General features: G+C 40.0%; 1 protein-coding gene across 2 annotated transcripts in view; it reads right to left on the bottom strand.

The window, feature by feature from the left end:
- Window positions 1-791: 791 nt before the first annotated feature.
- The window catches only part of CAPRIN2 (caprin family member 2), a 33,200-nt gene continuing 8,931 nt past the window's right edge, over window positions 792-25,060 (bottom strand). For both annotated transcript variants that reach the window (XM_059472945.1, XM_059472946.1), the window contains exons 6-21: window positions 24,134-24,216; window positions 22,148-22,312; window positions 21,606-21,649; window positions 19,427-20,272; window positions 18,499-18,540; window positions 14,186-14,317; window positions 13,901-13,988; window positions 13,399-13,454; window positions 12,708-12,809; window positions 11,041-11,151; window positions 10,255-10,407; window positions 7,159-7,342; window positions 5,431-5,616; window positions 4,053-4,153; window positions 3,274-3,340; window positions 792-1,716 (exon numbers count right to left, since the gene is read on the bottom strand). In XM_059472945.1, the coding sequence (XP_059328928.1) occupies window positions 1,148-1,716; window positions 3,274-3,340; window positions 4,053-4,153; window positions 5,431-5,616; window positions 7,159-7,342; window positions 10,255-10,407; window positions 11,041-11,151; window positions 12,708-12,809; window positions 13,399-13,454; window positions 13,901-13,988; window positions 14,186-14,317; window positions 18,499-18,540; window positions 19,427-20,272; window positions 21,606-21,649; window positions 22,148-22,312; window positions 24,134-24,216 (2,929 nt within the window). In that variant the 3' untranslated portion in view covers window positions 792-1,147. The remainder of the gene's footprint in view (window positions 1,717-3,273; window positions 3,341-4,052; window positions 4,154-5,430; window positions 5,617-7,158; window positions 7,343-10,254; window positions 10,408-11,040; window positions 11,152-12,707; window positions 12,810-13,398; window positions 13,455-13,900; window positions 13,989-14,185; window positions 14,318-18,498; window positions 18,541-19,426; window positions 20,273-21,605; window positions 21,650-22,147; window positions 22,313-24,133; window positions 24,217-25,060) is intronic.

Below are 25,060 nucleotides of genomic sequence, written 5' to 3'. Positions count from 1 at the left end.
TTTACTGAAGCTTTTGAAAGGAGAGAGAGCCACTGACCTACCTTCTTACTAGTTCATATTACCATTTTAAACATTGAAACTATTTATAGTATTTGACACAGCAGCTTAGACAAGGACATACATCGTGGCTGTTCAGTTCTCAGGCCACAGGAGTGCTGAAGGCTGGTCCAAAAGCCCAAGAGCTTTAAGAAAGGGATTGCAGAAATACTTCCTAGCATTTGTATTCAGGTTTGATGTAAAATGCAAGCACCAGGCTTCAACTACAAATAACAAGTTCCTCAGCAATTCTCTGAAATGAGGAAACAACCTGTATTAAAATCTGATTCAAGTCTCATTCAGGGGGGGAAGCCATCCACATTTATGCTTCATAAAGTTGAATTCAACTTCAAAATATATTGCAGCTGAATAACAGCATAAGCCAGCCCCTTGAGTGACTGTTTGCAGGCTTAAGAATTTCAACTACTTCACTTCTAAAGGACTGATGCTATGATGACCATGCCAGATTTTGACAGGGTATGTATTTAAAAGCAGTAGTTCTGATGAAGTATGTAGCATTGCACTTAGAATTTCTTGACCTTTAGAAAGAAAAAAGCTAGCTAAATCTTGAATTGATTTTGATCAAGGTAAGACTCTTGAAAAATGGCGTTAAGCAGGAACTAAAACAATCCTAGTTAAATACAAATTACCCTAAATTATTGAAACTTGGAGACCAGTTCTATGTAATATTCATATTCACCCTACATCAGGAAAAAGGTCAGTGATGTGTCTTAAAATTAAAACCACGGGCAAGATTAATACTAAAATGCATATTAACTTGTTTTATTGAGGCACAACAAGGCATTGTGAATAGCCCATACTTGAGGCAATCAATAGTGTAGTAAGCTGGACATTAATACAGTTTAGGGTAAGTGCAAACAATATACATTCACAGCTTTATTAGCAAGGCTACATCACAACTGATAAAGTGCCAAATTAGTGCTGATTCAGTACCCCAACTCCATGATTTCACCTTGCAAAACAGGACCACCATTTCCCACCAATAATGGAACCACATATCCTCTATAAAGTCAGTAATAAGTGCAAAGCTAGTCCCACCCCCCTCACCAAGGTGTTTGGAGCAGCTCTTTTGTAAACATTGCACTGGATTTTAGTCCTGATAAAGGAGGTATCCCGAAAAGGTGGAGTATTTCCAGCTGCTTCCATAGATGGCTCCCCGGTGCAGCCGTAGCCAGATCTGATCTCCCTGGAAGAGCTGCAGCACTGCATGGTTACTGGCTGTCTCATGGTCAGGAGCCCCATCGTTGGCATAGGCCGACACAAGGACCTCCTCATTCTTCATGAGATTCACGTACAGAGGGACATTGACAGCCAGTTTGAGCATGTGGAAGATGAAGACGTAGGTACCATTCACTGGACAGTTGAACCTCCCAAGCTGGATATCAAAAGTTTCTCCGAGGTTATTGAGCAGCAGGTCAAACACAATGGGCTGGTCCAGAGTTCCAGGGGCCAGGTTGGATGTCCGGGCGGCGGAGAAGGCGACCCTCATCTGCTGCGGCAGCGGGTACACGTGCACCGGCAGGATGGTGGCGGCCTGGCTGCTCACCGGCATGTCCACGGGGGTGATGCTGCGAGAGTCCCCCTGCCCAGAGTCCCCACTGGTAAAGGTCTCATTGTCTCGTTCTGGGCTGCTCACCTGAGAGGAGTCACTCCACCCTGCTGTTAAAAACCATTAGCAGCGGTGAGTATTGTAACAGACAGATACCCTTAAGCCTGTGGCCATAATCTTAAGTGTACAGGCTTGGCTTTGCAGCAGATTGATCTTTGAGCCACAGCAAGTTGTCAAAGGACCCCAGTGAAAACACAACTTTGAAGCTGGCTCACATTGATCACACTTGTATTGACCAGAATGAGACGTAACTGAACCATGAACAATTACTTATACTTCCAAGTAGAGAGGGCAGCAGGTTGTAACACAGGGAACAGCTGTTTTTTCCTAGTCAGGTTATTAGTGAAGTTCAATAAGGTACCATTGTGTCAAAATTTTGACATGAACGCTCCTGACTAAAAATAGTGAAATTAAATCCTCTGTAATTGTTTTTGCTTTTTTTTGCTTTAGTGTATCATATGTGAACTTAAAAAGCATATGCTAACTTCTGAGAAGAAATAAAACGTAATTCTGAAAACACTGACAAAGTTAGAGGCAAGTTATCTTCAAGATCCCAATTTTCACTTCATGTTACTCAACACTGTCATTCCGCAGTTGCATTTCTTGTAGACCTTCTCTACTTATGATGCTAGAATATTTTAAGTCTGACAAACTAGTGTTGCTTAAGTCTTCTGCACCTCACTCCCCAAAATAAAGCTGTTAATCTTTCCAAATATCCAAGTTAAAAGAGTGTAGAACGAAAACTGTATTAGATCTGAGAAATTTAAAGCAGTTACAGTCAAGCTGCAAACCCTTGTTATTTCCACTGGAAAACAACACCTTAAGACAGACATTAAAATAAGTGAAGTTGCTGTGAGATCCTAATGCTAATGAGTACTTTCATCAGCTGTTAATCCACCATCATCTCCTATTTAGTTCTCTTCTGAAACATTCTATCCCTCAAGTTAGGATATGACCTGCATCATCCTAAAACAGCTTCTACAATACACTATAATTTCTCAGATCTACAGCTACTCTTCATCTCACTTCTCACCTGTAGCACTGGAAGTCCATATTTTTCCAGCACATACAGTAGAAACAATTGATCTTTTTTCCAACTCTTCAAAACACATGCTATTCATGCTTGGACACAACTAGCCTTATTTATTTCTTTAGGTTTTATACTCCACTATCGAAGTACAAAGTACACTTGTATTACCAAATACATTTTCATGAAAAAAATTACTTTACAAAGTCTCTGTGATCTGACAGCCTACCCAGAATAAGGGAGGACTACACACTTCAGGGGAGAAACCCAGTGCTTCTTCCCTGAACACAGGGAACTGCTGTTTTTTCCTAGTCAGGTTATTTGTGAAGTTCAATAAGGTACCATTGTGTCACAATTTTGACATGAAGACTCCAGACTAAAACTAGTGAAATTAAATCCTCTGCTGTGCAACGCTGTGGAAGAATAGCACTCTAGACTCCAGCTAAGCTTGGTTAACTTACACCAAGCTCCATCTGTTAGGTGAGGGATCCTGTTCTGCTTTTCACACTGCTCCCAGCGACACCCCAGCTGCAAAGCCTAAGCACACACTGGACTAAAGGGGGGCTGGTGTTGGCCTTACCTCTTGAATTTGCTCGAGGACCACTGCTTATCCCACCTCGTTTATAGCACTGCTGGTAATTGACATCCTGGAAGAGACGTGTTAGAAGATGGCTATAAGCAAATCTGAACCCAATTGAGGTAATACACTTTCTCACAATGAATTCCATCTCTAAAGTACACTGACAGTTCAGAAACAAGATGCAGATAAACAGCTTTACTTATGGAAAATTTACTTATTTTAACAGCTTGTATGAAATTAAAGATCTACTTTGATGCCAGTTGTAGCAAATTAGCTTCTGAACAATTGAGGCTACTGATCAATACCCTTAAATCTCAAGTCTGTTCTAAGTCCATGAACCTGCACAGAAGACACTGACAGACTTGCCTCACACCAGGAACCTTTGCCTTTAAGTTGTTTTTATTATTATTATTTTTGGAGTTTTGGCCTAGCCACATTCTCAGCCAGTCCATTTAGGAGTTCATTATTTTACATTACAGAGGCATTTTAGTGAACCAACTCTTTTAAAACAATAGACTGGACCCATACAATATATTGTTTACCATCTGTTTGCATTTTAAAGATTCATTTCAGACTAAAATCAACCTGTCATACAGAGATGTTACCTGTCTGAAGTGACTTATTTCAGCTGCTGTCTACCATTCCACAAAAGGGTTTGTCTGTGAAACAAAACTAACCTCTAGCTTGTAAGTAATAGTTCAAGGCAATGAGAAACTACCATGTTAGAAGATTTGGCTCCTATACAGTGGAAGGCTACTGTAAATAAAGTCAATACCTACCCTCTGAGAATATGGCATTCCAGCATAATCTCTACCAGGAAACTGTAGCTGGCCATAGTTCCCATTGGTTAATGAAGGTGAACCTCTGTAAGCATCAAAACCTGTTCAAATGAAGTTGATTATTCAGTATCATTTACTGTTTGATTTACAGTAAAAGTCCAGAATTTAACTACAGATCTTTTTTTTGGCAATTATGTACATAAAGTTAGGCAGTAACAGTGCTATTCTTAAATTTGGAATTGAATAGGAACCTTGCTATTCCTGTAACAAATGCATTTCATTAGCTACTCATAGCTTACACACCATGGCTACACCAAAATTGTGTATTTAAAAATATTAACATCAGGCCCTATCCATTGCCTGTGATACTAATGGGATATCAGAACAGCTGAAAAGCTTGCTAAATCCAGCAATGGGATTGAGAAACACTTTCTTTTCTGTTCCATACACTGAGCTTTTACTGGTATACATTTAGGGGTTACTAGAAAGTTTTGCCTCTTCAGCTATTAACTTAAGCTATTACTTAACTACCAAAGCAGAGCTGCAAGTAATTTCATACCAGACACCAGCAAACCCAGGACTGCTGTTAAGTCAGAACTATGAAACTCACCATCTGTACATGTTCCTACAAGGTACTGAGCAGGCTCAGCCCAACAACTGAAGCACCTATCAGAGACTAAGTGCCCTTCACTTCAAAGGGGAATAGGCCACAACTTGCAGCTGGTAGCTACCAACAACCTTATTTTAGTAACTGCTTAAAGTCTGCTGAAACTCTCCATAGTACTTCAGGTAGCAGCCAAAGAATAACTGCTCTGCAGAGACCAAATAATCTTCCTCACAAAACTCTTCAGTCTGTTATTTGTCTAGAAGGACTCTTCACTACTGGGAGCCACTCCCCCATCCTGGTTTCTGCTGCTAATATTAAAGTGAGCAGTGCTAAGCAGAAATTACTTTATTTTGCACAAACACAGTTAGTGGTATGTGAAGAGGAAACTGGCCTGCCCAGTTTGTCAGCAAGATACCAAGAGACAGAATTAAGTTCGTAAAAAGTTCAGAAAAAGCAAATTAAATTGCCAACAGAAAAGTCCATATGAGTAATCTAATAACCTATTAGTGAAAGTTTCTATCTTCATATTTAGGCAAGCTGTGAAATTGCTCTGCCATTTGGCCTGACATCAAGTCCAGGGACCAGAAAAAAAAGTTAGAATGAACTTCCTTGAATTCTACAACAGAGGGCCCCATTCTCTGCACATTGCCCTTAGTCTTGTTTTGAGACATTTCACATACAGAACATGAATTTAATAGTGTGTTGTGTTAAGTCACATTCTACTGGCAGGACATTAGATTTTCTTTATGATGATAGTAAACACAGACATACCTTTGTAGCCACCAGGGGGGCGATAGGAATTAGCCAGCGACCTTCCACCTCTGGCAGACCCTCTGACAGACCCACGACTGTTGAGGTAAGGCTGAGGGGGTCTGGGAATAACATTAGCCTGTGCTGGATAAAAGGCAAGGCTACCATTGCTAACAGGAACAGCTCCATCAGGCTGATAGTTCACTGCTTAAAACAGAAGGCACAGGTAAGTCAAAGCTTTGTATAACTGCAGTAAGTTACCACACACAGAAGCAAGGGCACTATTAGGACATTCAGAGACCAGTTAAGCTGCTCTGAACAGACTGCTCTTCTGTCCCTTCATTACTTCATTTAAGTGACTGGATCCTTCCCTTTGCTTGCTAAAATCTACTGTAGACAGCACAGGCTCTGAGGGCAAGCCCCTAATGCATTCAACAGGAGTCAGTTGCACAGGTGAGAACCACCTTGCCAGCAGCATGAAAATACCCAATCTAGCTTAAAATTATGTAATATTTGATTAAGAATTTCCACTGATAAACTAGGTCACTTCAGTATTGACATCCCTTGAAACAGCAAGACAAACTCCATCACACCTAGATAGCAATAAGAACTATGGAAAGCAGATAGTGGGGTTCAGTCTCTTCAACAGACATTCCTACCATATGCTAGGCCCTTCAACTCCAAGCAAAATGTATTCAAGATTGCTTTTCACTCAGAAGGGTGAGTGTGCAGTTAGCTTTAAACACAAACCTTGCAACCATGAATGTATTCCCACAAGATCCTCCTTTATTCCAATCCAAAAAGCTTAAAATTGATCCAGAACAACAGTATAAACCCCTGTATGAAGTGTGTGCAGAGCCATTGCACAAGGCTATTAAAAATTATGATTTTCCACAAAAAAAAAACCCCACAAACAGAAGGCTTACCACCCATAGTCTCAGCGAGGAGAAGGAACATTGAAGCTAAAGATGCTTTCCTGACTGCTACACTTACACTGTTCTTTTATGTCTCATTGACTTCACACACTATATCAGTGTGTTTCTAGTCTAAGACCTGTGAAAATCACTCTGGCAGAACAACACTAGTTCTAAATGACCTTGAGCCATTTCATTACATTGCCTTATAAATACAGATCCCTAGTTGCCACTTGCTTTCATCCTAAAACCTCAAGACATTTAGGGGCCAGTTTCATGCCAAATTTAGCATTAGCTATAAAAACCCACCTCTTGCACTACCTGAACATCAAGTAGTCAGGTTTGTGTTGAAGACCCCTTACTAGCTCAGTATTTCTCAGGTCAGAATGAAAACTTATCCCAGATTTCCTACTTAGCATTCAGCAACTCCCAGCACTGACAGCACTATTACCAGAGACCAAATTAATGGTGCCAAATAAGAGTATTTCATCATTGCTACTATTCCAAGCAAATCATTGTTTGACTGGCAAGCATCACCACATATTTGAATTTCTCACCTACTGGGAAATTCAGGCATGTAAGTGACAGTCTGTTCATCTAATATAGAAACAAGTTTGAACCAGCCTTTCATCCTGCTAGCAGTTTTTAAATTAAGTTTACATACCATCAACTACATTAGAGTTGATGTATGCCTATTATTAGACATTTATGTAGCACCTGTTAAGAATTTCACTGGTTAGAAGTATTCACAGCACATGATAGTGAATTTAAATACTATTATAGACTAATCATATTGAAAGACTACTTGAAATACACATGTAAGTGCAGTTCTCACCTGAAGACAGAGATTCTTGTGAAAGAGAGGTTTGTTCTGCAACATGAGAAGACTGCAGCTGGCATTGAGGAGGAGTCTGTGTACTTGCTGTGGAGAAACTCTGGTTATATCCTGCTGAATATGAAGAATCCTCTTTAATTTCCTGGTCTTTACGTGGAGGCAGTGGTGCATTCACTTTAAACACCTACAACATATTTGAAAACAAGTGCTCAACACTACCAGCTTACATCCCTGCCTAATGCCACCACCCTGCCATGCTGTGGTTTCAATCCATATGCTTGTTTAGGGTACTTCTAGAACACCAGGTGTTTCTTAGAAATAACCAAAAACCCATGCTTTTCCCTCTCAAACTTCCAGAACACACTCCTGTTTATGGAGCTACTACCCAAGGAACAACTTGATTGGCCATAGCTACTGTACTCTGTCAGCAGAACAATTACCATGCAACAAGCTATCGTCCTTCTATGGGAAATGCTCTGTGAAATCCACTGACCTGCTGTCCTACAGCTCAAGCTGAACCTGGGACAGCCTATTCTGAGATGAGATATTCACATTTGGGAAGAATCTGGGTCTTTCTGCATGTCTTGGAACCTGATGTAACACTGCTAGCCACTCAAACATCATATTACACATCATTCGCCCCTTCAGTAAATGGAGCTTCATCTTTCCTACTCATTTAACATTCTCCAAGAGTAAACACTTAACCTAAGCAAGGCTTGTCATTCAAATATTATAGTCTGGGCAATACAATGATAAGCAGATATTACTGCTAGTTAAATCTACCCAGACTTCAGTCACTCCAGTGAATGTACTGCTTTATAGCCAATAACACAATTACCAGAAATAATGCTGTCAAAAGTGGCAACAAGCATCAACATCAAATAGGCCAAGTCTGTTTTGATTAAAAGTATCTAAATTTCATATAAAGAGCTGCCAGCAGTACTGATACTAAGTCTACAGGTGTATCTAACAAGACTATAAACTCTCTGCAGACAGACTTGGGCAAAAGCCACAGCTACATGATGCAAGAAACAGCTTCACAGCTTGACAGTTCTTGCCATTTGCAGATGCCCTTATCATTAAAAAAGCCCAAAATAATACTTTTTCCAGGGTCAAAAAACCCAGTATTGCCTCTAAGAGGCAGTAGAAATGGCTCATGATACTGAAGTGTTGAGCATAAATTTTGGACCACTGTAAAGTAAAACTAACTTATTTGTTTTATTTTTAATTTTTGATCACTTCATCTGGTAAATAAAGTGATCCAAAGCTATCCTTTTCCTAAAAGGAATTTGAGAAGGGAGGGCAGTCAGGCTGTCAATACCCACACCCTAAAGAATTCATACCAAGTGGTCTGCTTTTTCCTGCAGTGAGGGTTACAGGTGGAATTCAAATCAAGGACTAGGGCTACAGGTCAGGCCTGCCTTTAAGCTTCCATAAGCACAATAGCAGCAATGGGATGTTTGAGGACCTGTAATTAGATACTTCCATTACTGTCACTGTGATACTGCTATTTGGCAGGGAATCATCCTGGCTTATTACTCAAGTCCAATGGCTGTGCTTTCCTGGCAGCAATGAGAACCTAAGCAATGCAGGGAAGAAGAAAACCCTGCACTGCAAAGTTCAAGATTTCTACCACTACAAGAGGAATGAACATCCTTGTGACTTAGTGACAGATGTTTGTCAGGCTTCCCCAAAAGTCCCAAGAGCAATCTCAGACATTTAACATCTCTGAAAACATGGTAATAGTTCAAGTGAACTTTCAGTGGTACTGTTATGATCAAAGCACTCGGAACACAGACAGCAAGTTCAGACATAACCAGAATGACAGACTGGGACTCCATATTGATACCATGACAGATGCTTATCTTATAACTGGGTCCCCAAAAGACTCTGGATTCCTTAATCACAGCATGCTGCCACTTCTCCACTTTCAGAAAAATCACCACCCAACCACTTAGCATAATTTAAACACATCCAGCTTAGGAAAAAACACCTCCCTACCACAAGGCGCTTCATTTGTAATGTGTATCACAATTCTGTGCCTCTGAGGTAGGTTTGACTTGAGCCTCTTCTACAAATCCAGAAAAAACCAAGCAGAAAAAGTCACTGCAGTGATTTTACTACAGACCACACCAGGATGTCACAGAAGTTTTAGCTGTTAACTCCTGTGATTGAAAGGCTTTTAGACACCTTCCTCCACCAGTTCTTACCACATCAGTCTCAGTACTGCAAGACAGAGGCCAGCAAGTTTTGAACTACACTGGTACTTCTGTTAAAATGGAGAATGCCTTTGGAGACTCTAAAGCTTGCTTTTTAGAAAAACATTAAACCAATGTTTCTATCATCTTCTGAAGAATGTAACAGGAGTAAATAATGTTACCTTCCTTGTACTTAAGGAAGAGCCTTCCTCTGAACCTCTCTAAGCCTACACTGCAGATTAGTAGGAAGTAGCAATGTTTGATACTATTTTTTCAGGCCATATATCATTACAGATTATATTTGCCTTGAACATCTCAGACTGTGTGGTATATTTCCTAGATATGTACATTGACTATTGTTAACAACAAAGGATAATGAGCAACACCAGTTTTCCAAAAACATGTTTTCCATTATTCCAGTGGACTGAATTTTACCCCAGTGAAGCAAACAGTATAACAAGACAAACTCAGGCTTCTGAAAGCATTTTGGCCTAATATCTATATTCAGGATTCCCTTTCTCCAACAAAATCTGTTGTATTTGAAATCTTTTCCCAAGAACAGTCTAAGTGCAGTTCACCTTACTTTAGGGCACCGTTATCAATCTGTTGGTTTCAGGCCTGACTTCTCCCTCTTAGTTCCTTAAGGCTACTAAGATATCCTAGTATTAGTTTTTTGGCACTACACAGAGCAAAACCAGGATCTTTGTTGTTAGATCTGTTTTAAGTTCTGAAGAACTGAAGTTCTGAAGTCCTCTGAAGAGAATCAGAGGACTAATCTAGATTTTACTGCTAAAACAAAATGCCCTATCAAGTTCTGTACTATTCCAAGAGGAGCCAAGTCCTCAATGTTACTCCAAGTTACTCACAACCTTGTCAGTTCTGTGTGCTGCATACTTACAGTCTGCATAGCCTGAAAGGGAGCTGCTGTTATTGTGACAGAGCTGCTGCTTGCTGGAGGAGACTGAAAGCTTTGTGCTGGTGGCACTGAGGGCATGGGGGTGCTTGAAGTAGGCAATGGTGACTGTGGCTCACTTGGGAGGGGAATTGTTGCCTGGGGGAAGAACAAATGTAATGAAAGGTCACTTGATAATTATCAGGCAGTAACAGAAGCAGTTAATTTGCTCTAAAGCCTAGACTGACAAAAGTCAGCAGTTTCTACAGGATGACATTTGGACATAGTAGAGCTACAAAATAGCTTTTGCTTACAATTTCAAATCTTGCTGTGCATCCTCAGCAAACAGTACTTCTATTGCAGTCTCTGCTGATTAAGTGAAATGTGCCTATGAGCTACTATACATACTATTCTTTGGAATAATATCACAATAAAGAGACATTAGGTATTTTTCTCTCCACTAAGGACACACAGAATGCTTTTGGTTCCATTTAGTAGAAGATGATTGTTTGGCTGATATTAGAAATTACTTCTCTTTTCTGGAGAAACTTAGAAAATTTAGGGGGTCTGATTTTTTTTCCCCTTTCCAACTTAATTATGTTTCAGATTAGAAACAATGCTGAGTTGTCCAGACAAAGTATTAACCAGCATTAGGCCTCAGCTGAGCAGATGGCAAAATGAAGTGTTGATTTAGAACACCAATATTTACACAAAACAGGAGTCAAAAGGGGACATGTCTAGAGCCTTACTATTTCAGCAACTTAAATATTTATGTTACTTGTGATAGCTCACCTGGGCAATTTCAATCTTTTTAGGTATCAGTGGCTCAGAAATACGTGAACTTGTCTGATACAGAGGCTGGGAAGTATATTTCTCATTCTCTTGAGAAAGTGATGTTGATGCCTAGAAAAAGCCATAATGCACCTGCTATTGTGAGTAGTACTACAGAGCTCTGGTAAAGCTATGAAACACCAGTACTAAGGTTAAATCAAATGGATTTTGAAAGACCAGGACAAACATTAATTCCAAAGCCAAAGTATTAAACAGTCATCTTAACCAAAGCTTCAAGTAATTAGCTTTAGAGATTCAGATTTAGATTACTCTTCTTACACAACTGGTTGCACAAGCAGCCCTGCAAAGTCAGATCATTTTAAGAACAGTAGATTGCTTCAAGCATTTACAGTGAAGTCTGCAACACACACCTGTCTCACTGAATTAAATGGAAAAAAATGGTAAGCTCTGTTGAACAAGGCCTTGCAAAGCCTGTGTGTCCTAGAGTTAGCTCACACCTGTAATGCTACATATAGGAGTTGCTTAATGCCTAAATACAGAGCCTAGGGCTAAAGACTACCAGTACTGTGCTCAGCATGCACAGATCACAGTGCCTCAGACAGCACTGGGATGTACCTGCACACCAGGAGGAGCACTGCCACCATGGAGTGCATTCCCTGGTTCTGCTGGGACCAAAACTTAACTACTGCTTTCCCTGGAAAAGAAAGACAGACTCTAGTTCTCAATCTGAAGGGACCAGAGATAGGCTGGGCACAAGCACCCCTAATTTCAAACAATAAGGTTGCATTCTACAAAAAAATCAGATGTTCCACTTTATAGTACAGCACAGGCCTTCTGGAATCAGATTGAACAGCAGAATTATTGAATTCTTGTCAGCACAAGGAGACCCATGGTACTGTAGAAGTTGTAGAAAGTGTCAAGAATTGAGACAAAACTGCTGATTCAAGAGCCCTACCAGTATATAGTATATTAAGTACTACATACACAGTATGCTGATAACATCTACATCAGCAAAACAAATGTAAAAAGAATATTTCCCATTATAATCTACACACTCAATTATAGAGTCCAACAGGAAAGAGCCAGCTGTATTCTTGAACACAGCAACAAAATTCACAAGAGATTAAGACACTGATCTGCATAAAGTGAAACTTTTCAGCTCTAAACACTATTTGAATGTTTATCTGCACATAAATACAACTAAGCAAGCAAAGTTTTAGGTCTTAGCAGAACATTGGGAAGTGAGATTCCCAGTATTTCTTCAGCTAATGTTTGAGAGAATATATCTCAGTCTTCAGGTTACACACAGAGTCTGCAATTTCACGACAATACCCATCTCAATTTATGCAACCTCTTTGTCATCATTACTCTACACTGTAACCAAAGCAAATATTTATGCTGCTCCCATGTTCCTACAAGAACATGCACCACACTTTTTAGAGAGCACTTTTCATCCCACACCCTTCCTGTGTCAAGCAGCAGACTGTTCACTTTGCATTCATACAGTATTAGCAAGAATTTGCCACCCATCTTTAAGTATTCCAGACTGTAGGCTGTACTACTTTTGTTACTTGCATGTTGTTCCAGCCCAGTTATTCAGGAGGGTCCCAGCTGAGCTTTCTGTTAGGGCTGGCTGTCACACAAATCTGAATGCCAGGGTATGGTACCTGGGGTGTCACCAAGTCTTCAGCTTCAGAGCCAGAAAGAGCATGATCAGCAGATGCTAGGGAAGTGTTTGAACCATGCAGCACCATTGATGAAGCAGCAGTCTTGCAAGGAGAAAAAACAGATATAAGGTTTTGAAAATATCAAAATTTAAATGTTTGGTTTCACTAAAACTCACACCCTCAGCATGTCCAAGTAAACCTCTGAATAATTCAGGGACTGAAGGGTCTTTGACCAGTCAGTCAGTCTTTTAGGAATTCTTGTTCATGGTAAGGAAGCACATTTAAAATCAAAAGTCTCAAGACATGCAAGTAGAGTGACTGAACTTAAGGTTCATTTAACCACAACTACCAAAGCTTGAGATACAGTCTTTGGTGTAAGGATCTTGAAGTTGAAAACACTATCTAGGAAAGAAACTAGCTGCTCTTCTGCACATGACTACTGGCTATGACCTGAATCTAAAGGGAAAATATGCAAACTATTTCAGTGTGCCTTCAACATACTTCAAGTATTTATTGCCCCTTTTCAACCAAAAGAGCAGCCAGCTTTGTCAGCATTTGAGTGAGCTTACACTCACAAGCTACCACATTGTATGGAACACAAAACTACTGGCAAGAAAAACAAATCAAGTGTAAGTCCATGCTGGTAAATAACCTCCATCTGCCTCCTCAGGCAGTCCTAACTTCAACTTACTTGAAGGGGCTGTTGAAGAAAATCACTCTGACTTGGCAGTTTCTGCTCTTTTGAAGCTGTAACAATAGAATGCATTAAGCAACATTTACTTTTCAATTCGAACACTACATATAGTTTTGGTGTGCAGTTCTATTTTTTAAAAACATTTGGTATGTGAAGATGCAAACTATTTTCACTATGTGGAATTCAAATATTTAAACCTAGCATCAGCAAACTACACCCAATTGAAGACTTCAGGTTTTTGGTAAAAGAGGACAGGTATTCAATGACAAAAATATTGTTATCACAGAAAAGATATCCAGATTAAGAGAGACTTACCAGATTAAGAAACCAAATTAACAAACTGGGTAATTGAGTTCTACAGCCCAATATCCACCCATTCTTTCAGCATGATCTGTTTTTTATATTTAAACAATCTATCTTCACCAGGCCCACAGCCCAAGCAAACCCTGTTAGTGCTTGCAATATTGTACATACCACTTACACTTATAGTGCCACCTACCTACAGGACTACTTGCTGGAGTAACTGAAGGAGGTTGGGATGAACCAATGGCACTTGGTGAAGCTTTATCAAAATCCAGAATGGACTCCTTTCAAAAAAAAATATCACCATTGGGAAGAAAAAAATTAAATTCTAGATACAAATGAAACATTTTCACTTCACAAGCTGCTTTTAGCTAATTAGGGCTAAATTTATTCATTCAGTGCCAACACACATTGTCAGCACTATTCTCCCTAACCCAGTAGGAGCAGAAGCTTTGTGCTACAGCAGCAGAGAAAAACATACTTGCATGAAGTTGTAAGTCCCTTGTATCTGAGTCATCAGATCCTGAAGCTTTTCCCTTCTCAATACTGGATCTTTCGGAAGAGTTGAAGTAGAGCAAAATTCTGCAGCTGGCTTATGTACAGGTTTAGGCACCTAATAAGGAGAAGTTACATTAAATCTAATACTGGAAGCAAGACAAGCTCCTTATCCAATATACTTCCAGAGTAACCTAGAGGTGTCAGACACTGTGGGCCAAGGAATTCTGTGCTCTTATTGATATTTCCTCAATCACACTTTCACTTCATTAGAAAAAAAATCAGCTTCCTGTTGCTACAACTAATTAAGCCACAGATTTCATAGAATGGTTTGGGCTGAAAGACAGCTTGAAGATTATCTAGTTCAACCCCCCTGCCATGGGCAGGAACACCTTTAACTAGGAATAATTCACTTCAGTTTCTTATAGCCAAATGCAAAGAAATAAGTTGCCTGCATCTAGTGCAAAATTAGGCACCTCCATCTAAAGAAAGTCACATTTCAGTTGAAGGCCAGAACAAACTTAAAAATCAAAGCTACATCACTCAAGGTTTACTTCTCCCAATAGAGCCTATAACAATAAGTACAGATCTTTTATTAGGAGGGCATTTCCAGACATTCTGAAGAAACTGCACCTAAGAGATCTATTGCAAGCAAGTAACTCAGGATGAGGCCAAAGTATTTCTACTAAAAAGCCAGATAATCTCAATGCACCAGCTCCTGCAGAAAGTATTACATCCCAGTTTGGCATAAATAAACCCATGCTCCCACACAAGAATCTAACATGGACTTCTGCAGGACTTTATTACTCCTTGATTATTTCAGCTCATTCCTTAAGAGTCCATCCCAACAGGTTCTCACTCCACTTTAGAAGAGGAAAATGTTTTGTCAGGGAACAAGTCAGTCTAAGGTAACAAAAATCACTATAGTAAGCTCCTTAAGCAGCAGAAGCCCTGTTATTTATAAGGTGACAATAATATTAGACTGTCTAGATGGTCTAACATGTCTTTTGAAAGCAGCATGGAGAGGAGGTAGGCTCATTAGAAGTATTTTAACACAATTTTTTGTGGTTCTCCAAAGATTTACTGTTCTTATGTTGGACTGTGCAGCTAGAGGGAGGCAAATCTGAAGACATTTAGTTGCATTATTTTAAATGCTGAGATGTGCAGGAACATGTGAAAGCCTTTTTTTCCCTACAGGACATACAGCTGTGCTTCTAACAAGAGGTTACAACTTCAACATATTGTACAGCACTGTTATTATTTGCACAGTCATTGGAAAATATATGGCAGAAGGGTATTTGTGCTATGATGACAACTGTCACACTAAATCTACCATAAATTGATGAAGTGCTTTTTGTTCACTTTTAGGACAAGCCTAAAACACTTTTGCATTTCCTTTCAACAGTTTTCTGAAAGCAATCTCTGGCCTTTGCAGGAATTCCAATGCCATGCACAGGCAAGAAGCTTACAGCACATTACTAACTCTGCAGGACTCAGTTTCTACTATCTATGTGGCCCACATGACAACTGCTTGATGAGCTGTGAGAAGTTTTGCTTTATTCTATAGTTAAAAGAGTGCATCTTGGTGCAGCTCTATCTTAATTAGAAATTCTGCTGCATAAGCACTACCTTTAACTAACAATTAAATACAAGTTTGTATTGCTATAGTTTCCAATAATGAACAGTAACTACAGCTTTTAAGGATATAAGTGTAGGACAAAAGACAGATTAATTAAGTTAATCTTAGTGAGTTATAGATTAAGTTACTGGCAATCTGGATCTTTCTGTCCATCACTTTTAGTCCTCACAAAAAGTCTTAATTTTACAGCACTCACTGTCATAGTAAATCCATTCTGGGTCAAACTGATTAATGCTTTTGTTACCCTCTTCTTCCTCCACTACCATTTCTACTAAGACACAGGGACATGACCAAACTGGTTCTGTGTGTTTGATAATGGGTAACAGAAGCTTTTCACCTTTAGCTGACCTAACTAGGTCAAGTCTGGCAGGGTCTAAAACTCTCAAGATAGTCGACTTGCTGTGTGAGATTTCCACATTAAACACAAAAAAAGGGTAAAAAAGCACCAAGGACATGAAAGCAGAAAAGACTTGTCACTTACTTCCAGATATGATAAAATTCCTGTATGCCTGTACAATTTGTCAGAGCTTCTATCTCCTTCCCCAGCTCATACTCTGTGCATTCTGTTGGTAGCATTCTTTACTTCAAGAAGTACAAGAATGCAGGGTTACATTTATGATATCAGGGCTTTAGGCTAGGACTGAAACACTGAGACATCCATTCCATAGAAGTTATTTTCTAGTTCATATAGATATTAAAATATACCAGCCAGAAGAAGCTGCAGTGAAGCTACCTCATATTGATTTGCTGTTTTGCTGGTACCTAAGGGTTCAATACTACAATATAAGATGATATAGAGAAAAGTCTCAGGAAACTAAAGTATTTCAGATTTTATGCTTTTTAATAAAAAGATGCTTTGAAGAAGAGCAGGTACTTGACATTCCTGAAATGTTTTCTTTCTAGCCTACAACTAGATGCTGTTTCTGGTAGTCACTAAAAGCTAGTAGCAGACTCTGACCTATTAGTCTGGCTCAGACCACCTAACATTAACCTGAATGCTGCTTGAACCACTACAGTTGAACAGCACTGGTAAATTCAGAGTTTAATTTGTCATAAGAAATGTTTCTGAAACATAACATCAACACTACTCATACATTCAGCAAAATGTATCTTGACTTACATCCAGAGAACTGACCGACTAAAAGTAGAGGTGAAGCATCTAGAATTTTTTCTAGGACCAGTTAATTCACTGAAAATAAACCAACAACCACTTTGGAATTTGGCTAGTCAGAATGCAAATTTACCAGGGATTCCTGTCAAAGCTGGATTTTTTAGAGACTGAAGGTTTACTTACATGCAACACTAAGATACCACTTCAGCCATCTCATTTACTAGTGAAACTTCACCCTATGGGACAGGACTTGAATTTCTCTTTAGGTTTGTAGGTTATGGAGTACTAAATGAGGTGGAATGGTGATACCTAAGCTGTAAGTAGTGATTGCCACAGATACACAATTAAAATCAGCTTTCTACTCAGAGCAGCATTCACAGTGGGTATGAATTTAATGACATGCTAGCTGACAGCACAAGCCAAACTGTTTTGCTTTCCCACACCAGGCCACAAATTCAGCTCTAACCAAGCTTGCTGGTCCACAGGTTGCACAAACATTTAAACAGAACAATGGTTAAACAGGTTGCACATTAGCTCACCCTGCTGTCTTAGGCTCAGATTCTTAGGTACTCCACTTTACAGTATATTAAGTTAAACAAGCATATTTTAATATCTCAAGACATGGGTTTTTAAGACTTCAGATCTCTAACAGATTCAACTCAGAGGTCAGCAGCAGTGGCACAGGTCTTTTATCTGCCATGCCTACATCCCTGCATAAAAGCATTTATAGATTTTTCTCAGAGTCAAACAGATCCAGCTACAGCACTGCATTGCCTCTCTTTTATATAAGCAAGGGCAAAAGAAATTATCTGAAAAGTTTAACATGATTTTAATTGCTCTTCATATGCACTTCAAGTCAAAGACATCTCTTTTAAAAAACTGGTTATGGAAACTAGTTAGGTTGATAGTACCCTGCTTTCTACTCATTCAATATACTTTTAGTATTAGGATTTCTCCATAGCTACTAAGCAAAAATAAAGGCAGTTGATGTTATCCTATGGTTTACATAAATCCAGGTTTGAATACTTTAAAATATGTTTTGTTTACTTAGCTCAGCAATCCCCCTTCAGTGGCCTCACATTCCAGCAGTTAGTTTAATTTTGTCAGTTTTTGAAACCTGCACACCACTAGGGAGATTCTGAAGCAGTTTGCAAGTTTCTCCAGATGACTGGAGACCCTCCTCTTTACTCACTGCAGCAGTTTTCTCAATCACTTAACCCATCCATCTATCCATCCCATATAAAAAGGACAGGAAGCATCTTCTCATTAGGAAGCATCTTGCATTTCAGGCAATCTGACACCAGAAATTCCAAGGGACTTTACAAGTGCTCGAGACTATTCCAGTACTTAGTTTCAGTTACAGGAATACTGTGCATAACTGGGTGCACAACACCTATTTGTGCTCAGAGTTACTTAGTGAGGCAACCAGGTCTTCCACCTGTACCACCACCACAGTGAACACAAGATTCTACTCAGATTGAGTGTAAAGATGGCCCAAGATGAAACACCTTAATCCCACATTGTTACCCAATGCTGCATCATTACATACTTTTTTAATCTCATATTCAGCCTTCGGTTTGCGCTCCCGTCTCTAGACACAAGAACATCCATTTTTTCAGTTTTGCCAAGTTTACTGACAAGATACAAGCTTAATCATTAGCCATGAGTAACGTGGGATATACTGGTTCCTGCTTTCTTGCAAGAAGACAGTTGTGGTTACAATACTGTATACAAAGAAGTGCTCAATTCCCCATATTTTCTTCCTGAAGTCTACCTTCAGATTAACATTTCTCTTAGTGACCTAAGGCAGACATAGCAGAGCTCAGTTGTCTCTTTTGACAGTGACCAGTGTTGCTGCTACCCAGGCACAGGTGAGAAAGAAGGTAATGTGACCAAAGGGTAGCAGCCTGCTCAGCTGTAAGCCATGCAATGGCTTTTCTTTTATACTTCTAACACTATGCTATTGTTAGACTCCCAGGACAGCAATATGGTTTATGCATTCATCTGGAAATACATATTTAAGCCCCTGTACAGTTGGTATTGCTTGATCTAGACATTAGATCTCTCTTGAATCAGCAGCTATTTTAATCAAAAGCCTAAAAATTACTGAAGTGTTATTCACATGCAGCCACAAAGTATTTGATCCCTGGATGAGTCATACCTGCTTTGTACTGCTAACAGAGGCCAGAGCCAATAGCTACAGATGAACCAAGTTAATTCTTCTGTCTTATGCATAAAGCAGTTATTCAAGGCTCAAAACCAGCAATACTGTGCTGATGTAAAAAGCAAAGCAGGCCATCTTGCTATTCAAATCTAAACTTTAGCCTCCAGAATTATTCCCCCAAGAAAGAATGAAACAGGAGTCTATATATTGGCCTACAAAACACACCTTAGATTCCCTCTGCTAATAGGTGGCTTTATTCCAATACACTAATGCCAAAAGCTTATGACAGATAATACTACATATGCCAACTCACTTCTTTGGGTTCCATATCAAACTTCTTTGGGCCCATCTGCTCCTTTGGCCCCATACTGGCAGCTGCCCAGGCCTTCGGAGGGTTCTGTAACTGTGGAGGTGACACTTGCTGCTGCCTGTCAGCTTTCTCCCAAGCCTCTCGAGTCTCCTGCTTCTTTTGTTCTGGCTCCTCCCTAACATGTGCAGCCCAAGCCTTCACAGGCTCCTGCTTCTTTTGCTCTGGCTCTTCCCTAACAGGCACTTCCCATGTTTTCATAGGATCTGGCTTCTTTTGTTCTGGTTGCTCCCTAGTTTGGGTTACCCAAGGTTTTGGAGATTCCTGCTTTTCTTCTGGTTCTTCCTTAACTTTGGTTACCCAAGGTTTTGAGGACTCCTGCTTTTTCTGTTCCTGCTCTTCCCTAACTTTTGTTACCCATGGCTTAGGTGATTCCTGTTTCTTCTGGTCCTGCTCTTCCCTGACCTTTGCTACCCAAGGCTTGGGGGACTCCTGCTCCTCTTGGACATGTGCTACCCATGCCTTTGGAGCTTCTGGCTTCTTCTGCTGCTCCTCCTCCACACGGGTGTCCCAGGCCTTTGCAGACTCACACTTCTGTTCCTCCTCTTTACCATGAGCTTCCCAAGGCTTTGGAGAATCTGCTCTCTTGAGTTCTTGCTGTCTAACACGAGCTTCCCAAGGCTTTAAGGTCTCTTGTTTCTGCTTCTGTTCCTGCTCTTTAACATCAACAAGCATCTCCCAGGACTTCGGAGGTTCCTGTTTTCTAGCACACTCAGCTTCCCAAGATCTGGGCTCTTCTGGCTTCTTCTTGACAGAGTATTCTGCTTCAGGCAAATAACGCCTGTTGAGAAACTACATAGACCAAAGAAACTTAATGGCTCCCAAGAACACATTTTGCTACTACAGTTCAGGTCAGTTAAATAAGGTCACCCAGCTACTGAAAACTGCTGACTAAAAGCACAGCCTAGACAGTCTAAGCACTAGTCATAGAAACTATGACCATGGCTTTATCCTACAACACTGCAGACTAGCTTTGCTTGGCATGCCACAGAGAAGCAGGGAACAGTGCTGAACAGCACAAGTAAAACCCAGCTGAGCCAATCTACTGCCCTTATCCTCAATGCTCCTAGGCAGTGACAATATCAAGTACAATTGTGATTTTTACAAAAGTAGCTCTCCTTCTAAGCACCTAAAAAGCTCTGGTACTATATTAGCAGACATTCTGCTAAGCATCCCAAAATATTAGACCCAGTAACCAAGTATAACCCTCATTCTTGGTGGAGTTTTGATACTAAAATGTCACCAGAGTCTCAGATTAAGTACCACTGGACTTCAACTGCAGGCTGTGTTTAGTGCTAGGTCTGGGAGTTCAGTGATGATGTGCTAAGTTTTTCTAAGTTACCACTTGGTCATGAACAGGAAGTAAATACATGAAGTGCAGAATGTACAAGGCTCACTGGCTGAGACATTTTTTCTGGCTAGATACCAGATGAGAGTCAGGTAACAGTGTTAGCAATAAGTTACAAAAACTTGTTCTAGAGTACACCCTCTAGTGGGATACCTGGGAAACAGGGATTCAGCATTTTAAGAACCAGTATTTCCACTTGGAAAAAGACACCCTTCCCCACCTTCTGAACCAGGCCTAATGATCTCTATGCTACTGATAGTCAAAGCATAAGTTCAGGAGTCTGAAGAGCTGCTGAAACAGGTCTACACACCCCTGTGCACACAAAAGCCTGTCCCGGGTTTCCTACCTTCCTGACAAATCAGAGTAAGACCAACATCATTCTCAAACCCACCAATATCAAGCCTACTGCAACAAGCTTAGCTTTTTAGCAGATGTCTGTTTTCTCTATTCCACAGTACACAAAAGATCAATGCTCCCACTCTAAAGGCAGATGCTTTGTTTTAGTCAGGAAAGTGCCAGAGCATTAAAGTACTAAACTGCTTCATGTAAAATCCTGCTCCATTCATCCCAAAATACAACACCAGATGCCGTAAATTTGGGGTTAAAAACAAATGGAATCAAGTCTTTAATGCCTCATACATCAAGCAACACTTAAAATTACTGTTCAGACTCCCTTTTTAAGTTTAAAAAAGGACAGCAGAAGAGCATTTATAAATGTGTGTCTGAAAAAAAAAATCACAATACTAAAGGCAAGCAATTAACAGTAGAGTGTCTTACCTCCTGTGGCTGTATTTCAGATTTCATAAGCTCCATAATGGATTCTAGAGAAAGGATGTTAATTTGTTTCAACTGATCAAATGCAGAAGGCAGATCAAACAGTAGCAACTCTTTAAATCTATTTAAATAGCAGTACAATTTGCTAAACCAGATATTCTGAAAGCTCAGCTTGCCATTCAACAGGCTATTTCTAGACAAGCTTTTATTTTCTAAGTTTTACTGCTGCAGAAGTTTAGAGTTAAGAAACATCTTATAGTATTCATAATTTTGTTATTCTAATATGTAACTTTCCCTACATACCAGACAGTCCCCACATATTCAACTTGCTCAGAAGGCAAAAGCATTCTATTACTATGATTTAAAGGGTTTTTGAATGTTTCTAGCTAAAATAGAGATGCAAGCCCTGCAAGTTCCATTTCAGTTACTACACTGCAAGTAAGCTACAGCACAGCACTAGATTTAACACCAAGCTATGCAAATTCAGTGCTCAGTTCAAGCCCATCCCAACACTGATATAAAAACTGAACCCTTTAATATTTCACCTGATTCTTTGGCAGACTCTCCTTTTGACAGCTGTCTTGTTTTCTCAGGTTTTCTATTTACTTCTTCTTCCAACTCTTTCACTGGCACAGTGGTGCGAGGAGTCAGGATACTTTCAAAGTAGCCGGAGTCTAGAAGTTTGGACAGCAGGTCCTTCATGTGTTTATCTAAAGAGTAAAAACCCATCAAGTTCAAACAGCAAAATCTGAAATTAAGGGGCATTCAGATTACAGATTAAGACTTGTTACTTCCTCCCTTTATATGAACTGCAGTTACTCCAAGTTCACACATCTTACAAAGCTATAGCAAAATGTTTTTGTAAAGGAAATTATTTATTAGACTGCTTAATTTAATGCAGTTGAAAACATCTTTGCAATACCAGGGCAAGGCTGCAGCTTGTGTTTAACACCCACAAGGTAAACACAGAGCCACCTGGTCTCCCATATGCTTGGAAGGGCTTTGTTTCCCATGTACAAGCTACCCAGCTTTGATATTAAAATCATGTGAGACTGCAGCAGAGGTAAAGCTAAACAGTCACAATGGAACTACTCTACAAGACACTCTTGCTGATAACAGGATGGTCCTCAGAAAGAAAAGTTAAGAACTGTAGAAACAAGCAGGGGAAATACAAGGGAGAGATCCCAGAACAAACTTACTCCTCTGAAGCTGGAAAAGATTCAGAGCTGACATGGGTGAGAAAAAGCTTAACTGTACTATGAGAAGCACTGTCCAGTTTGCTCCTCTGTGCAAACAAGAGACAGCAGCTGAAAGTACAGAGTAAGACCTCAGAACTAACAGTGATTCTAGAAATTGTTTCAGAGGAGCTGCAAACAGGGCAGCCTTGAGAACAGGAAGAACTTTCAGTGAAAGATCACTCCTTCCAATGACAACCACACAAACAAGAATTGTAAGCTAGAATTTACTATTGCTATAAAAAACTGTCTTCCAAGGCAATGAACACTAATAAAACAACCTAACAGCATTATCTGAAGTCTAGCTTGCACACAAAGGGATGCAAGACTGACACTAAAGGGACAGAGATACTGATAAACAATCTATTCATGTCAACAGATACAAGGCTAAGGTTACCAGTCTGCAGCAATCCAAGCCTGCAGTTTGTCCACAACTACATGGGAAGATTTAACACCTAGCTGTCAGTTCAGCTACCTCTGTAGAAATTAAACAGATCACACTAATGCTCTGTTCTAACAGTTACTGACATTGTTGTCATAAACACAACAAGCAAGGGCTGTTTGCAATAGAAAGACACTACAACTCAATTAAGGGCAGTTTCCTCACAAGCAAGTTGTAAATAGGAACAAAATGTGTATGTTGGCTTACATCCAGGGATTTTGGAACTGTGCCACAAATGGAAGATCTGTAGAGTCCTACAGATTTTGGTGTGCTTGAAAAGCAAGGACACTTCCATTACATCAAAGAAAGACTGCAATTGTGCATGATGAGAAATCCCAGCAAGTTCCATTAACAGCCTGTGTGGTATCCTGCACTGCAGGGAGACAACAGGTATGAGCCTAGAACTCCTACAAAGAAAGGAGACTCTTCAATGCTGTGGAACCTTCAGCCCAGGGCCAATGAAGCTTTGTAATACATCAGGGTACTCAACTAAGCATTTCATGGCTGGGAACTGTTCCAAGCTTAACCCATTTGCACATAACTAAACAAAAAGCTTCCCACTGTTCTGAAAGGTATTCATGCATCGGGTTTTGAATTGCTACCATCAGTATTTCTCAAAAATATGCTAGTATACCGATTGAAAAGTCTTGACTGGAAAAGGAAAGCAGGTGGCATTGATTGACCTGCACTTAACTGAACTAGGAACAGCCATTCATCCTTGGATAATCAAGATACACACATCACCTGAAAGTGGTTAATTTGGTGACCTTCCATGTGTATTCACTGGTTTTAAGATGTTTAACAAGCACACAAATTTTAGATCTTTAAGTTATTTCTCTAGATGAGACACTCACATGTTGTTCCAACCACAGGTTTCTCACTTCCTTCTAGAAGGTCCCAGAAGTAGAGAGATGATTGCTCCATCTGGTCTTCAACACTGAAATAAATGACAATTTTACCAGGTAGAACCACAGCCAAAATCAAGGGCCGCACTGTCCCAACACCCCCTCATTTTACAACATTCACTAGTGTCCAGCCTTCACTTATTTCCTGCACACACAGAGTGAATATAAGCCCTGAAATCACTGGAAGCAATTCAGTTGTCTCTGTCTGAACAGGATTTAACCTAGAAAGCCTAACTTCTTTTGTTGGTCAATATAGAGATCCTAAGCACTGTCCCACAAAACCACATGGCTGAATTTTATTACAAGCCAGGGTTCCCAAACAGGGCAACAACTGCTGTTTAAGCAGCTGGTCCCATTTACTGGATGAACTTGTACAGGTGCAACCAACAATAGCTGCCATTCTCACTGACTAGCAGCTCCAGGGAAACCTTACTATAGGTCCAAGATCCACCTCCTCCAGAAGATGGAGTTTTCAGTGCACTGCCATGAAACACAGTATCCCAAAGGAAAGGATTAAGCTTCTTGTAGGAGTAATACCATAAGAGTCAACTAGAAACAAAGTTACTTCATTGGGATGTAGCTTTTTATAAGCAGCAGTTCTTTGGAAGTAGTTAACTAAAGAGCAAAGACTAGGCAAGTCTAGTGTATGACAAGTGACTGGAATTTTGAGGCACTTAAAGAATTAGCCCATAGTCAAACATGACTTATCCATAAAGTGTCTCAGCTTACCACCTAGTAACTACTTATTCCATATTCAAATAGAATTCTTGCTGCACTACCCTACCAGACGGGCTGTCACACTAAGCATGAGCCATCACAGCACCAGAGCAGTGCCACATGAGCACTGACATTACCTCTCCAACACCATGGTGACAT

This window comes from Ammospiza nelsoni, chromosome 5 (genome assembly GCF_027579445.1).
Source record: "Ammospiza nelsoni isolate bAmmNel1 chromosome 5, bAmmNel1.pri, whole genome shotgun sequence".
Lineage (NCBI taxonomy): Eukaryota > Metazoa > Chordata > Aves > Passeriformes > Passerellidae > Ammospiza > Ammospiza nelsoni.
The sequence above is the reverse complement of the archived record's forward strand: the minus strand, read 5'-3'. Positions and strand labels throughout refer to the sequence as shown.